At 42.2% G+C, this 14776-nt stretch overlaps 1 protein-coding gene across 1 annotated transcript in view; it reads right to left on the bottom strand.

Annotated features, from left to right (window-relative positions):
• LOC143285156 (uncharacterized) overlaps nt 1-14776 on the bottom strand; it is a 32957-nt gene that overhangs the window by 16993 nt on the left and 1188 nt on the right. Inside the window, exons 2-11 of the mRNA XM_076592386.1 lie at nt 14734-14776; nt 12515-12592; nt 11872-11928; nt 10466-10540; nt 9541-9682; nt 8674-8944; nt 7395-7499; nt 5690-5846; nt 2741-2912; nt 598-745 (exon numbers count right to left, since the gene is read on the bottom strand). The exon at nt 14734-14776 is cut by the window's right edge and continues 29 nt beyond it. Coding sequence (XP_076448501.1) covers nt 598-745; nt 2741-2912; nt 5690-5846; nt 7395-7499; nt 8674-8944; nt 9541-9682; nt 10466-10540; nt 11872-11928; nt 12515-12592; nt 14734-14776 — 1248 coding nt within the window. The remainder of the gene's footprint in view (nt 1-597; nt 746-2740; nt 2913-5689; nt 5847-7394; nt 7500-8673; nt 8945-9540; nt 9683-10465; nt 10541-11871; nt 11929-12514; nt 12593-14733) is intronic.

Raw genomic sequence — 14776 nt, 5'->3', positions numbered from 1 at the left:
ATCTGATCAAACAGTGACAACAGCTGCTTTATAAGAATAATGCACACTCAACAAAATAGTATGCTGCTTTATAACAATGGACCGCTGCTTTTACAACAATCAGACACTCAAGATAAACTGCTGCTTCACAACACAACAACAAAGAGACGGAGAGAGAGAGAGAGAGAGAGAGAGAGAGAGAGAGAGAGAGAGGAGAGAGAGAGAGAGAGAGAGAGAGAGAGAGAGAGAGAGAACGATCTTTTTATTCAGATAAAAGCCAAAGCTCCTTACTGAAAGGAGTCATGCGAGAGAGAGAGAGAGAGAGAGAGAGAGAGAAGGGGGAGAGGGGGAGGAGGGAGAGAGGGAGAGACAGAGAGAGAGGGGGGGGGGACGGCAACGATAACGATCTTTTATTCAGACAAAAGCCAAAGCCCCTTACTGAAGGGAGTCATACTGGAGAGAGTGAGAGAGAGAGAGACAGAGACAAGAGAGACAGAGAGAGAGAAAGACAGACACACACACACACACACAGAGACACAGAGAGAGAGAGAGAGAGAGACAGAGACAGAGCAACACCAACCCATCACTGCAAAAAGCACACGTCAGTCCCCAACATACCCACTCCAAGGAAGTCAAAGGCCGTCTCCAGCGTTTTGGTCAGGTTCTGGCCGTAGTCTTCGTTTCGCAGCAGCAGCATCTGCTCCTTGGGCCAGATCCTCAGCCAGTCCGCCATGAACACTGGGTACATGCCCTCCACCAGCCGTATCTGTCAGGACAGCATTGTTCATGGCAATACGAGATTTAAAAAAAAAACCCCAAAAAATCACAGCAAGGGAAAAAAAAGGGCGAAAATTATGCCAGCACACACACACACACACACATACACACATGATGCATAAAATACACGCACATACGGTTACGAGCCGGAATTTTCATTCCCCCTCCACTACATTTTTAAGTAATGTTTTAGGTTTTTCTAATCTTTTGGATGAAACGATAAACCGTTACAGAACCCATGGCAACAAAAGGGCTGTCTTTAAGCAGACTTCTGCAGAAATGTTCACTTTTATAGTAAACATTGATACACTTGCGCACAGAACAAGAGAGAGAAAAGGATAAGAAATTCTGATCGTTATTTTTTTTATGTTGATATTTTACACAAACCTAGCGTTGGCTCTCAAGGCCTGGCGAGCACGTTGGGTTTATGCGAAGATAAGCATCTGCCTTTTCTGTGCAACAGATATGGTGTAGCGTATATACGTAAAGTCCTCACTCTGTTGACACCTTCTTGAAACTGAAAATGAAAAACTGAAACTATAGTGACGCGTATTCCCCGAGGAGAGAGATCTGCTGTGACAAAAAGTAATACTATACAATACAATGCGATACAATACAATACGATACGATACGACACGATACAATACGACGCAAAGGAATGCAACACAATACAATTTTCGACTGGAAATTCATCTTATGATATTGAAGAAAATTGAAGAAAACTGGAAGATCAGTGCCTTGCCATCACATCAGAGTGATACTTTATTCACGGTCTGAAGATACAAAGTTCCTTTGGTGCTTCTCCAGACAGTAATCTGTCTGCTTTATAAGAAGCAAGCAGTCAAAAGTAACTTCATCCACACAACAAAAATCACACACTTCGTTTAATACCTGCCTGCTTTTCAAGAAAGGAACGGTCGCAAATTCCATGATAATACAAAGCGTTACTATTGAAAATATTAACTGATTGATTGATATATGCCTGCTGTACAATAAACGAACAGTCGAAATTCCATAACCATACAAAGCGTCACCTTAAAAAAAACTTATTTATTTATTTATTCGTTTATTAATCTATTCATTCATTTAGTTATTTAGTCATTTATTTAAATTATTTAGCTAGTTATTTACTTATTTGTTTATTTACTTGTTTTTAAAAATTTATTTGTAATTTATTTATTTATTTATTCGCCTGTTTATCTCTTGTTTATTAATCTATCTATTTGTTTGCTTATTCACCTTCACCTTCACCTCTCCCGTAGTCTGGGTTCAGACCGTTGGGGCACCGCTGCTGACCTGGCCACCACCCCTCTCCACTCTTCACGGTTTTCTGATTTCCTCAGGGCGTCACCGAGCGTCAAGCCTGTCCAACCCCGGATGTTGTCTTCCCATCTCTTCCTCTGCCGTCCTCTCCTTCTGCATCCTTGTACGGTGCCTTGCAGGAACGTTTTGGCAAGACCAGATGATCGGGAGATGTGTCCATACCACCTAAGTTTGCGTTTTTTCACTATGGACAGAAGGTCTTCGTAGGGTCCAATACTTTGCTTGATTCTGTTCTTCACTTCCGTGTTAGTGATGTGGTCTCTGTAGGAGATGCCAAGTAGTCTACGAAAGCATCTCATCTCGACAGCTTGGATTCTTCTCTCGATGTCCGCAGTCAGGGTCCAAGTCTCGCAGGCGTAGAGCAATATTGATATAACCAGGGAACGCATCAGTCTGATTTTTGAGTTGAGAGCGATGTTTTTGTTGTTCCAGATGGTGTTCAGCTTGTTGAGTGCCATTGTTGTTTGGGCAATTCTCGAGAGTACTTCTGGTTTAGATCTCTTGGTTTAGATCTTGCTTATTCATTTACTGATTAATTCATTCATTCATTTACTCTAATCCATCCATCCATCTATTTATCTATCTCTCTATCTATCCATCTATCTCTATCTATCTCTTCATTTATTTGTAATTTCTATCGAGGTTCTCTTTCCTCACTGACCACAACGTCATCGTAGAGGGTGTAGTTGAAAGCACAGTGACGGATGGACCAGCGCTTGAAGCAGTCCCGGTACATCTGGACCCCCTTCACCACGAAGTCGTGGAACGTCTGGGCGTCCGCTCCCTTCAGGTAGCTGGTCCTCCAGATCCGGGACAGGAACCTGGAGTACAGTCTGCAGAGACAGCCTCTGTTTCAGTTTCAGTTTCAGTTTCAGTCTTCTCAAGGAGGTGTGCACACTGTGTTCGGACAAAATCAATTGTTACATGCAACGCTACACCACATTTGCTAAGCAGATGCCTGACCAGCAACGTAACCCAACGCGCTTAGTCAGGCCTCAAGGAGAAAAAAAACCCAAAAACAAATAAATGGCTACAACATGAGATTAATGAATGAATGAAAAAATGGACACTGACGGCCGTTTCTTCCTGAAAGGAAGATCCAGGCCTTCGAGAACAAATGCCTGAGGAAGCTCCTTCAAATTCCCTGGATCGAGCACAGGACCAATGAACATGTACGGAGCAGAACTGAGAACCTTGCTGGACCTCAGGAACCTCTCCTTTCAACTGTGAAGAGACGCAAGCTGATATGGTTTGGACACAACACTCGAAACACCAGCTTGTCCAAAACAATCATGCAAGGCATCATCGAGGGCGGGAGAAGAAGAGGAAGACAGCGGAAGAACTGGCATGAGAACATCAAACAATGGACCGGACTCCACACACGTGAGCTGCTGCCAGCGGCTGCCGACAGAGACAGATGGAGAAGGGAGGTTGCGTCTGCGGTCCTCAGGCTTCCCCCAACGACTACTTTGTAGTTATGGGCCTAAAGAAGAAGAAGGGAGGAACAGTAGGAGGGATCCTTCGTCGTCGTTGTGAGACAGCATGACCTGGCAAATGATGACGATGATGAAGATGATGACTCTATGGTGATTCCTCTTCTTCTTCTTTGTATGATGATGATGATGATGATTCTTGTTCTTTTTGTTCTTGTTCTTCTTCCTTTTCATTGTCATTGAAGTTGGATTATGTGCACATTACACTATGTGCTGTAACTCTGGAAACGTGGGTTTGCCCATTTTTGACTCACTTGTGTAAACAAAGTGAGTCTATGTTTTAACCCGGTGTTCGGTTGTCTGTGTGTGTGTATGTATGTGTGTCTGTGTGTCCGTGGTAAACTTTAACATTGACATTTTCTCTGCAAATACTTTGTCAGTTGACACCAAATTAGGCATAAAAATAGGAAAAATTCAGTTCTTTCCAGTCATCTTGTTTAAAACAATATTGCACCTCTGGGATGGGCACAAAAAAATAAATAATGAAGCCTAATCATATGCAAACTGCATTTACTATTATATTTGTATTTTTTGTATTCTCTAAACTTGGCACTTTGATCTGATATTCTGACCCAACAACAAGAGCAGTCATTATTATCATTTTTTGTTCAAACAGAACTTCTTTTGCTAAGCATGGAAGTTTGATTTATTTTGCAAACGTTTTGGTGCAGATAGTAAAAAAGGGAAATTACTCTGTAATTAATGCTAGGGGACTTAATTTGCTTTAAACTGATCTTTCTCATCTTAAACATTACATTTTGAAATTATACTCAATACATAAAAAGCTTGTGTGTTTTACTCTCAGTCACAAGTGAGTCTTGAAGGCCTTGCCTCTCTTGTTTAATGCTTGTTTCTGTTCCTGATTCGGTTTCAAGGATTTGTCTTAGCTTACGAGCTGATATATACACAACACAAGATCTGCTAAAAAAAAAGAAAAAGAAACAAAAGAAAAGAAACAAGAAACAGAGGAACAGATGCCTGGCGAACGCAAAGACCTAACACGCTCATCAGGGCCTTGAGAGCCCAACATCGGCAGGCACTTTATCATTTTCTTCTCCTTCTCACTCGACTCTGTGAAGAGTCATTGGGGGCGATCACTCTTATCATACAGTGTCATGAATATCCAAGCATTTTTTGATTAAGTCTACTTCTAGCATCAAAGCACGAATACACAGTTAGAAACATATTCTATTTATTTGTACAAAACATTCAAAGTTTCTAACTGTTGCTGTTTCCTGAAGGACTAGTCGCTGGTGTTATATCGAGAATGATTATGTTTAAAGAATGCCTCCTTCTCGTCATCAGGAGCAAAAGTTTATACATGATAAAAGTATCCGTATCCATGCCCCCTTAACACACACTCTCTCTCTCTGTCACACACACCCTTCCAATATTGTTTTTTCGTTCTCCAGTCACTGACACTCACCCCCATCCATTTTACATTTTGTACTCTATCTTTTCCACATTCTGTTCTCTCTCTCTCTCCCTTTCTTAGTCCCCTCCCTCTTGCCCCCCCTCCCCTCCACCTCAACCGCCCCCCTTTTCATTCGAATATACAGAAATGTCGATTTCTAATTAATAATAACAATAATCATTACGATAGAAATGATAATAATCCAAATAATAATAATAGTCATAATAATGTTATTTATTTTCAATCTAATACCATCATCTTAGATGAACAGATAATAAATAAATAAACGAACGAATCTCTCTCTCTTGACCTTAGGCATCAATCAATTCCACAAAAAATATCAGACATCCATCTCTGTTTCGACTTTCCTTGCTAGTGTCATCAACAAATAAAACTATTATAACAGTTCGCTATATACATGTATAAGGCATACAAAACCCACATTTTGATATGTAATCAATTGTGCTTTTTGTGTGTGCATGTGCATTACTAGATTTGTAGTTAAATGTTTTCTGTTTCGCATTGTTCTGAAATGTGACAATTTGTGTTCACTGATCCCCTTCATGAGGGGCCACGGCCTTTATTGATTAAAAAGATGTTCGTTCGTTCGTTATCTCTCTCCCTCTCCCTCTATTCCCCCCCTCTCTCTCTCCTTCCCTCTCTTCCCCCCCCCCGCTCTCCTTGCCTCACACAGAGCACGTACCTGGGGGTGGGGTGCCTGAAGATGAGGATGATTCTGGCGGCAGGGTAGACGTGGCGGATGTGCTGACCGATGATCACCCGGGGTTCCTTGCAGCCCTGGTTGCCGGACAGCAGCTTCCAGTTGAGGATGTCCCACAGGTAAGAAGGAGACCCATCACCTGTACAGTTTGGACACTTTGTGTTTCCTTCTTTACTTTCATTGCCACGTGTTCGACCTCCTCCTTCCTCCTCTTATTCTTCTTCTTCTGCTCCTGCTCCTACTCCTCCTCCTCTTCTTTTGCGCCGGTGAGTTGCAACTCCCACGTTCACTCGCATTTACGAGTAGGCTTTTTTTTTTCTTTCTTTTTTTTTTTTAACGAAACGACCGTTTCCATCCCGCCATGTTGGCAGCCATACTCCGCTCTCGGGGGTACAGCTTGCACTGATGGCTGGGTCATCGTAACATATTTTGATGGAAAATAGTTATTCACTTTGCCCTTGACCTGGTTTCATTAGGTTAAAAACTATCCAACTGATTGGGGGAAAAAATAATAACGAATACATTTCTTAGATCAGACAGTCAAGACCACAGCAGGACTGATGATGGTTTTGCTTGCAGCAGTGACAATATCTACCAAAATCTTGTCCACTACTTTACTCATAGGCTTCACTACTCACCAACTTCAACGTTAAAAAAAAGAAAAAAAAGAAGAAAAAGCTAAAAAAAAAAAAGAAAAAAAAAGAGAAAACAGAAAAGAAAAAGAAAAAAGTGAAAGAAAGAAACGATGCTGTTTGTGTGTATCTGTCTGAACATCTGCACTGAAAAAAGTGGTTTTTCACATGATTTGACCATGTGTTTATCTGCTAAAACATATGAATGAAAAAAGCCACTACACGCACACACACACACACACATAGCCCAACAACAAAATATGAATTGGTCATATTGAATTTTTCTGGCAGAGGCATCGTAAAATGACCCTGCTTGAGGCCAGACTGTATAACAAACAGTGTGTTGTAACTGCACTCTGAATGTAAACCCATTTTGGTGCAATTAAGTCCCGATAATGCTCCAATCATTTCAGTTTTCTCTCCCCAGCCCGCTCCATTAGTACCCTTCCCCCCAAATAGTGTTAAAATCTCTATTACATTGCACTGTATAGTACTGCATAGTATAGTAAGATATTGCATTGTGTTTGTATTTGTATTACACTTTTTGTCACAGCAGATTTCTCGTAGTCAAAATTGGGGCTGATCTCCCAAGTTAGAGCGCGTCGCTACACTGACAGCGCCACAATTTTGTTTGTTTTTTTTGTTTTTGTTTTTCTGCCTGCAATTGTATTTGTTTGTCCTATCGAAGTAGATTTTTCTACAAAATTTTCCCAGGGACAACCCTTTTGTTGACGAGAGTTCTTTTACGTTTGCTAAATGCATACTGCACACGGGACCTCGGTTTATCGTCTCATCCGAATGGCTAGCTTCCAGACCACCGCTTAAGGTCTAGTTGAGGGTAAGAAAATTAAGGCACGTGTTGAAATTTGATCCAAACCCTTAGTTCTCTCGCTTCCTTAAAAAAACAACAAAAACAACAACAAAAAACAACAACAACCAAAACAAACAAACAAAAACCACCCAAACTCATGCAGGTGAATGTGATTACTTGCCCAGTGGTACATTTGAATTAAAAGATAAGAATAAAACACGTTAAAAAGGGCAAGAAGACTTACCGAAAATCTTGGAGGAGCTACCGGCGTACTTGAGGTCGTCTTTGAGCAGAGCCATGTCCCTCTCCCCAACCACCGCCTCTGTGTACTGCTTGAAGGTCCACGGCTCTGAACAAACCAACACCAGACAGAACGAGGATATCTTTGTCCTTGATGCGAGTTGCTAAAGGCTACACTCCAGTTATCTTTATCCTTGAAGCGAGTTCCTAAAGGTTACACTCCAGTTATCTTTATCCTTGATGCGAGTTGCTAAAGGCTACACTCCAGTTATCTTTATCCTTGAAGCGAGTTGCTAAAGGCTACACTCCAGTTATCTTTATCCTTGATGCGAGCTGCTAAAGGTTACACTCCAGTTATCTTTATCCTTGAAGCGAGTTCCTAAAGGTTACACTCCAGTTATCTTTATCCTTGATGCGAGTTCCTAAAGGTTACACTCCAGTTATCTTTATCCTTGAAGCGAGTTCCTAAAGGTTACACTCCAGTTATCTTTATCCTTGATGCGAGCTGCTAAAGGTTACACTCCAGTTATCTTTATCCTGGATGCCAGTTAATGAAGGTTACATTCCAGTTATCTTTATCCTTGTTGCGAGTTGATAAAGGTTACACTCCAGTTATCCTTAAACTTGTTGCGAGTTGATAAAGGTTACACTCCAGTTATCGTTATCATTGTTGTGAGTTGATAAAGCTTACACTTCAGTTATCTTTAACCTTGTTGCGAGTTGATAAAGGTTACAATCAATTTATCTTTAAACTTGTTGCGTGTTAATGATAAAGGTTACACCCCAGTTATCTTAATCCTTGTAGTGAGTCAATAAAGATTACTTCCCAGTTAAAACGTTAAAATGAGTGAACGTGGGAGTGTAGAATTGTAGGCAACGGAGGCAACACTCCAGTTATCTTTGTCCTTATTGCGAGTTGATTAACAAAGGTTACACTCCAGTTATGTTTATCCTTGTTGCAGGTTAATGATAAAAGTTACACTCCAGTTATGCTTATCCTTGTTGCGAGTTAATGAGAAAGGTTACACTCCAGTTATCTTTATCCTTGTGAGCTGATCAACAAAGGTAACACTCCAGTTATGTTTATCCTTGTTGCGAGTTAATGAGAAAGGTTACACTCCAGTTATGTTTATCCTTGTTGCGAGTCAATTCCCAGTTAAAACGTTAAAATGAGCCGACGAAGCAAAGAAAAAAGAAAAAAAAAAGAGAGAGAAAAAAAAGAAACCCTTGCCTTTCTCCTCCTCCTCCGCTGCCACCACCACCACCACCACTCACTCACTCACTTCTATGCGTTTTGGCGATTTCGCCGTTCTGCGACAGCTCCACGTTGCCGAATCTCTCGCGGTCCCAGAAGTGGTACTCCTTCATAGTGCCCTTCATGACCTGGGAGTGCAGGCGGAGCCGACGGTAGAGGTCGGTGGTGCCGCACTTGGCCACCCCCGCCACGTAGAAGTAAGGTATGCAGCGCAGGGCCTTCTCCCGCCTGGCTCCCCCCGCCGCCGTGTCGTCATACCAGCAAGGGTTCTTGGAGTTGTGCAGGTACTTCTTGGGCTCCTTGTGCGTGGGAAGGAGGAAAGATAAGCCGCTGTTTTCGTTTTTTAAATTTTATTTTATCTATTTATTTTTCTTTGTTTTTGTTTTTTTTTAATAAGGTGAAAGGGTGGGATTGCAGGTGTGGTGTGTGTGTGTGTGTGTGTGTGTGTGTGTGTGTGTGTGTGTGTGTGTGTGTGTGTTCGTGTGTGTACTTGAAAGAGAGAGGGGGAGGGAATGGGAAAAAGAGAGAGGGGGTGAGTAAGAATAGAGGGAGACAGAGACATGAAGAAGGCTACAGAGAGAGACAGACAGACAGACGGAGAGACAGAGACAGATAGAGATACGGATAGCTTATTCACTACAAGTCCATGGCCCCTCATGAATATTCTACTCCTCTTCCCTTGAGAGATGGAGAGGGAGGGAGGGAGGGAGAGAGAGGGAGGGAGAGAGAGAGAGAGAGAGAGAGAGAGAGAGAGAGAGAGAGAGAGAGAGAGATACGGATACGAACAGTTTGTTCAATAAAAATCATGGCCCTTATGAACATCCTACTCCCCTTCCGTTGAGAGAGACAGAGACAGAGACAGGGAAAGAGACACAGGGAGAGAGAGTCCTCTCACAATGAAGGAGTACTTGGCGGCCCCACCACCGGAAGCGGAGTTGCATGCCGGGAAGAGGGGCCGGTCCCCCACGAACACGTCTTTCTGGCCCGCTGTGGCCGTTCGCGACCACCCCTTGGTGAACCAGTCAGGGAACGTCACTCTGCGGGGCAACGTCAGGGGCGGTCATCAGGCAATCAGTACATGTGGCTTATAAATGATATACATATCTATCTATCTATCCACACACACACACACAATATACATATACTTGCATGTATATGTATAATTACGATGTTCGTCCTTCGGATCCGAAGATGACCATGGGTTAAAAAATCAGATAGAAGATCGGCGGCTGTGATATCAATATGAATATATATATATATATATATATATATATATGTATGTATGTATGTATGTATGTATGTATATACAATCATTACAGACCCAGCAGACCGAAAAGTGGTCATTTTCAGGGGCTAAGAAACGCCAACAGTCGGTTCTCCAAACACCAGTCAAACGGAAACTAAATAATTATGTTAATAAAATAACCCGCGTCTCACACACACACACACACAACGTGCGCGTGCACGCACACACACACACACACACATACATACACACAAAAATAGGCGTACACTGGGGCGCACACACACAGACACTGACACACACACACACATAAACACACACACACACAGAAGGCCACACACACACACACAAGGCCACACACACACACACACACACAAGGCCGGTTATGTCAAAAGACACAGATCCACATCTCTTAAAAACAAAAGAAAAAACCTACAAACACACACACGAAAAAAAATCCACGAAAAAAAAAGAAAGAAAAAAAGAAAAAGAAACATCCGATATATGCACAACTACTTGATCCCCCCCCCCCCCAACCCCCTCTCACCCAAACCTCCAATCTTTGTGGATGACTTACTCAGCCTTCTCTAGTTCTGGGTCGATTTCTTCTTCTGGTGCTTTTGTGGATTTTGACGTCTGTCCTTTTTTCGACCTGACACAAGACAATGACAGTAACAATGACAATGAATTCGTTGGTGAATAGCGTTTACAGCTCTAGTGCCAAGGGGGATGATTCAGCTTATGCAAGAGACGAAAAGAAAAGAAAACGAAAAAGAAATATATAAGGAGAAACAAAAAGCAGTTGAAATATATTTTCATAAACGCATAACCACCCATGAAATGCAATTAATACAATATATTCCATACTACTCGTGCCTGTCGGTCATTACGTTAACATTGAATGATAAGAATTAATACGAACAGGTGATCATCCAGCTTTGCAGCCGAGCCTCTTTTTGGTTGTTCACCTCAATTCATCTTGTATTCTGTTCTACATTATGCTTCTATCAGCTTCGGATCCACTCTACTTACGCATACCCAAATTCAAACTCTCGACTGACTGTGGCCGCCGTTCTTTCTCTGTCTCTGGACCTTGCAATTGGAATGAACTTCCTCTTTCGCTTCGTCAAGTCTCCACACTCAGCTCTTTCAAGTCTGGCCTTAAAACCCACCTCTTCCCAAAATAGCCTCCCTTCCCTGCCTCTTCCTTGTCTTCAGTTTCTCCAGGTTTTGAGTTATGCGTGCGTGAGAATGACTGGTGTGAAAGCGCTTTGATTTGTTTATGCACAAGATTCAGCGCTATATAAATACCATTATTATTATTATTTCTATCATGCTAAAATAATCTTTCGGTTATCTTTTTTAATTGCTAATATTATACGCTTGTACAATGTATTTGGCGAGTCAACATGTAATTCTTCATTATTTGATGAAAGGATAGCTACAAGAACATATCAAAGTGTAAACGGATATGTAAAAAAAAAAATGTAAAGTCGTTTCGATTGATATTGTATTCATTGCGATAGAAAACACTATGATCCCCATTCTCTGAATTCTGGTGACACGTTTGACATAAAGACACAAGACAGACAAAATGAAAAATCAATATTTGGTTTCTTCTTTAAACCTTCTGTGTTATTGTCTTCTGTTATGTTTCAAATCCCTATCTGTTTCCCGCACACAGGAAAGATTGGGAGATGGAACCTTTGATATCAGTACACTGTAAATCGACACCACTGTTGTAAGTCTTGTTGTCCTTTAAGGATACATGATATGAGAGTGTGTTTGCCTTTCAAGTGGAAGTGATTATAAAAAAATAGGCCTGTGTGTGTGTGTGTGTGTGTGTGTGTGCGGGGGTCAGTTTGTGTGTGTGTGTGTGTGTGTTAACGAGTGTGTGTGTCTGTGTGTGCTTTGTCATTGACACATTCATAATCGTCCTCCTCCTCCTCCTCATCATCACCATTGTGTTTAGATAATGTTTACCATTTTTCGTTTTCCTGCTCTTGTGGTTTTCCAGCTTTGGAAGCGGTTTTCTGCGGTCTGCAAACGAATGACAACAGAGTCAGGATTCTAGTCCTTGCTTGTTCGTTTGTCTTGGGATATCCAATCGCTCCATATTTCGTTCAGTGTGTGTATAGATGTATATGATTATGTACATGTGCGTGTGTGTGTTGGAGGAAGCGGGGGGCGCGCGCGTGTGTGTGTGTGTGAAATATCCGGGCTTAGGACAGGAATGACAGACTCTGACCAGCAGTTCATACACACTTTGCCAGGCACTTGACATAGGGGTTTACTTAAAATATGTATGTATTTGTATCTATCTATCTTTCTATATCTCTCTCTACACACACACACACACATATATATATAGATATATGTATATATATATATATATGTGTGTGTCTGTCTGTCTCTGTGTGTGTCTGTCTGTCTATAACTCTGTGTGTCTGTGTGTGTCTGGGTCTCTCTGTGTGTGTCTGTGTGCATAAGCTACACAACATTCCCACAACGCAAAAATGACAATTTAGCAACAATCCCATTTTGAAGAAAGATAGTGTGTCAGTCACAGCAGGCGTAAAGATGAACAACATACATTCTGCTAGTAGTAGCAACAAAAGAGACTTACTTTTCGTGCTGCTTGTTTGATGCGGCGGGTTTTCCCGATTTTGTGGCATTGTTTTCGCTCTCTAGCACTCTCGTCACTCTGTGCTCATAGAAAACAAACATTATTATCATTGTCATTTATTTTCGACAACTCCGGCTACATTGTGAGTGTGTGTGTGTGTGTGTGTGTGTGTGTGTGTGTGTGTGTGTGTGTGTGTGTGTTGTATTGTATTCCAACTTGGTTGGTTCCGATTCGGTTCGTTTTGACGCGGTTCGGCTAGGTAAGATGGCGAATACACATGATAACAAAAAGACAGTCAGTCTTCCTACGTGTTAGTGGTGTTCCGAATGTGTTAAGCTAGTTGTGTGTGCTAGCTCCGAAGAAGCACGCACAATACATGGTGTCAGAGTGTGTGTGTGTGTGTGTGTGTGTGTGTGTGTGCGTGAGTGTGTGTGTGTGTGTGTGTGTGCGCGCGCGCACGTGCGTGCGTATTTTCACAGTATTAAAAATATTCAGTACTTTTTGTTTTAAAGTTAGAAACAAACACATTTTGACTCTACCCTCTTAATGCTTGACGCCATCATAAGTTACCATCAAATTTGTATTGGGTGTTTCTATAGCTAATCAATTCTACAAGTTACTAGCATTTCTACGTCATTAACATTAACCACATTCGAGCTATTTTCCTTTAAAATGGCTTCCTAGTAAAACGAACTGGAACTGAATCTCACGCGTGTATTGAAGAACACTTTCTCAATATGTGAAACGCAACTACGAACAGTTATTTCTGTTTCAAAACTAACACAAAATGCACGTTTAAAAAGTCATGCTAGATCAAATGAAATCATGTTCCTTCTAGGCGAGCCGACTGCAAAGAGATACATTTCAGGGCTGATTACCAGTCGGTTCTTAAAACCAGTGGAAGAGAACACTGCGTTAAATTGTCATATTAAATCAACGGGCAATACCCTCAATTTCTCCCCTCAGGACGGAATGAGAAGTGTCCACAACAAGGCGTGGACGTTCACTCCGCAAGTCACACTGAGGGGTGGAGGGGAAGAAATGTGTTTCAGTTTCAATTTCTCAAGGAGGCGTCACTGCATTCAGATAACTTCATATACACTACACCGCATCTGCCGAGCAGAATTTGGCCAGAGGACAAAACTCTTGTCGTCATGGGTTCTTCGTCAGTAGGCCAAGTGCGTGCTGCACACGGGACCTCGGTTTATCGTCTCATCCAAATGCCTGGACGCTCAGTTTGATTTTTCCAGTGCCAGTCAAACTTGGGAGAATGGGTCAGAGCGGGATTCTTCTTCTGCGTTCGTGGGCTGCAACTCCCACGTTCACTCGTATGCACACGAGTGGGCTTTTACGTGTATGACCAAAAACCCCGCCATGTAGGCAGTCATAATCCGCTTTCGGGGGTGTGCATGCTGGGTATATTCTTGTTTCCATAACCCACCGAACGCTGACATGGATTACATGATCTTTTACGTGCGCATTTGATCTTCTGCACACGAAGGGTCCTCAGGCACTAGCAGGTCTGCACATATGTTGACCTGGGAGATCGGAAAAATCTCCACCCTTTACCCACCAGGCGCCATCGCGATTCGAACCCGGGACCCTCAGAATGAGGGTCCAACGCTTTAACCACTCGGCTATTGCGCCCGTCAGAGCGGGATTCGAACCCTAACTCTCACGGACTTTCTGTCTTGGCAAATAAGCGTTTTAGCCATTCTATCACCTCCCCCCATAGAAAGAAATGTGGATATATCCAAACAACGTTTTTAAACCATACCATGCATGCCTTGCTCAGTTGACGTGAAACTTCAAGGTAAAAATATTACTGAAAAGAACGTTAAAGTCATGGTGGATGAGAACAGTCCCCGTAAAAACCCGTCCGATAGTATCCACTCCTACACATGATACACCGACACCCTTTTGTCAATGGGGGACAAAAACCCAGCTTCCCGCTAGATTAAGCCAAAGCATGTTTTATCGACTGAAAAATCATCAATAAATACTGACCCTTCTATGACAAAGTGTTGTCTGTGTTTCCACACGAATCGATGTTGACAGAGATCGCAGTGATTAGAGTTCACGTTTGTCAATTTCCTCGCACGAGAATCATTCTTGTCACACACACTCTTCTCTCTCTCTCTCTCTTACTCTGTCACACACACACACACACACACACGAACAATCACGTGTTGCACGTGCCGTGTCGCGTTGTGTCTTACGTGTCCCGTTGAGGGCTTGGTGTTGAACTGTTTTTTTCCAAGT

This window comes from Babylonia areolata, chromosome 8, assembly GCF_041734735.1.
Source record: "Babylonia areolata isolate BAREFJ2019XMU chromosome 8, ASM4173473v1, whole genome shotgun sequence".
Taxonomy (NCBI): domain Eukaryota; kingdom Metazoa; phylum Mollusca; class Gastropoda; order Neogastropoda; family Buccinidae; genus Babylonia; species Babylonia areolata.
Note: the sequence above shows the minus strand (reverse complement) of the source record. Positions and strands in the feature narration are given on the sequence as shown.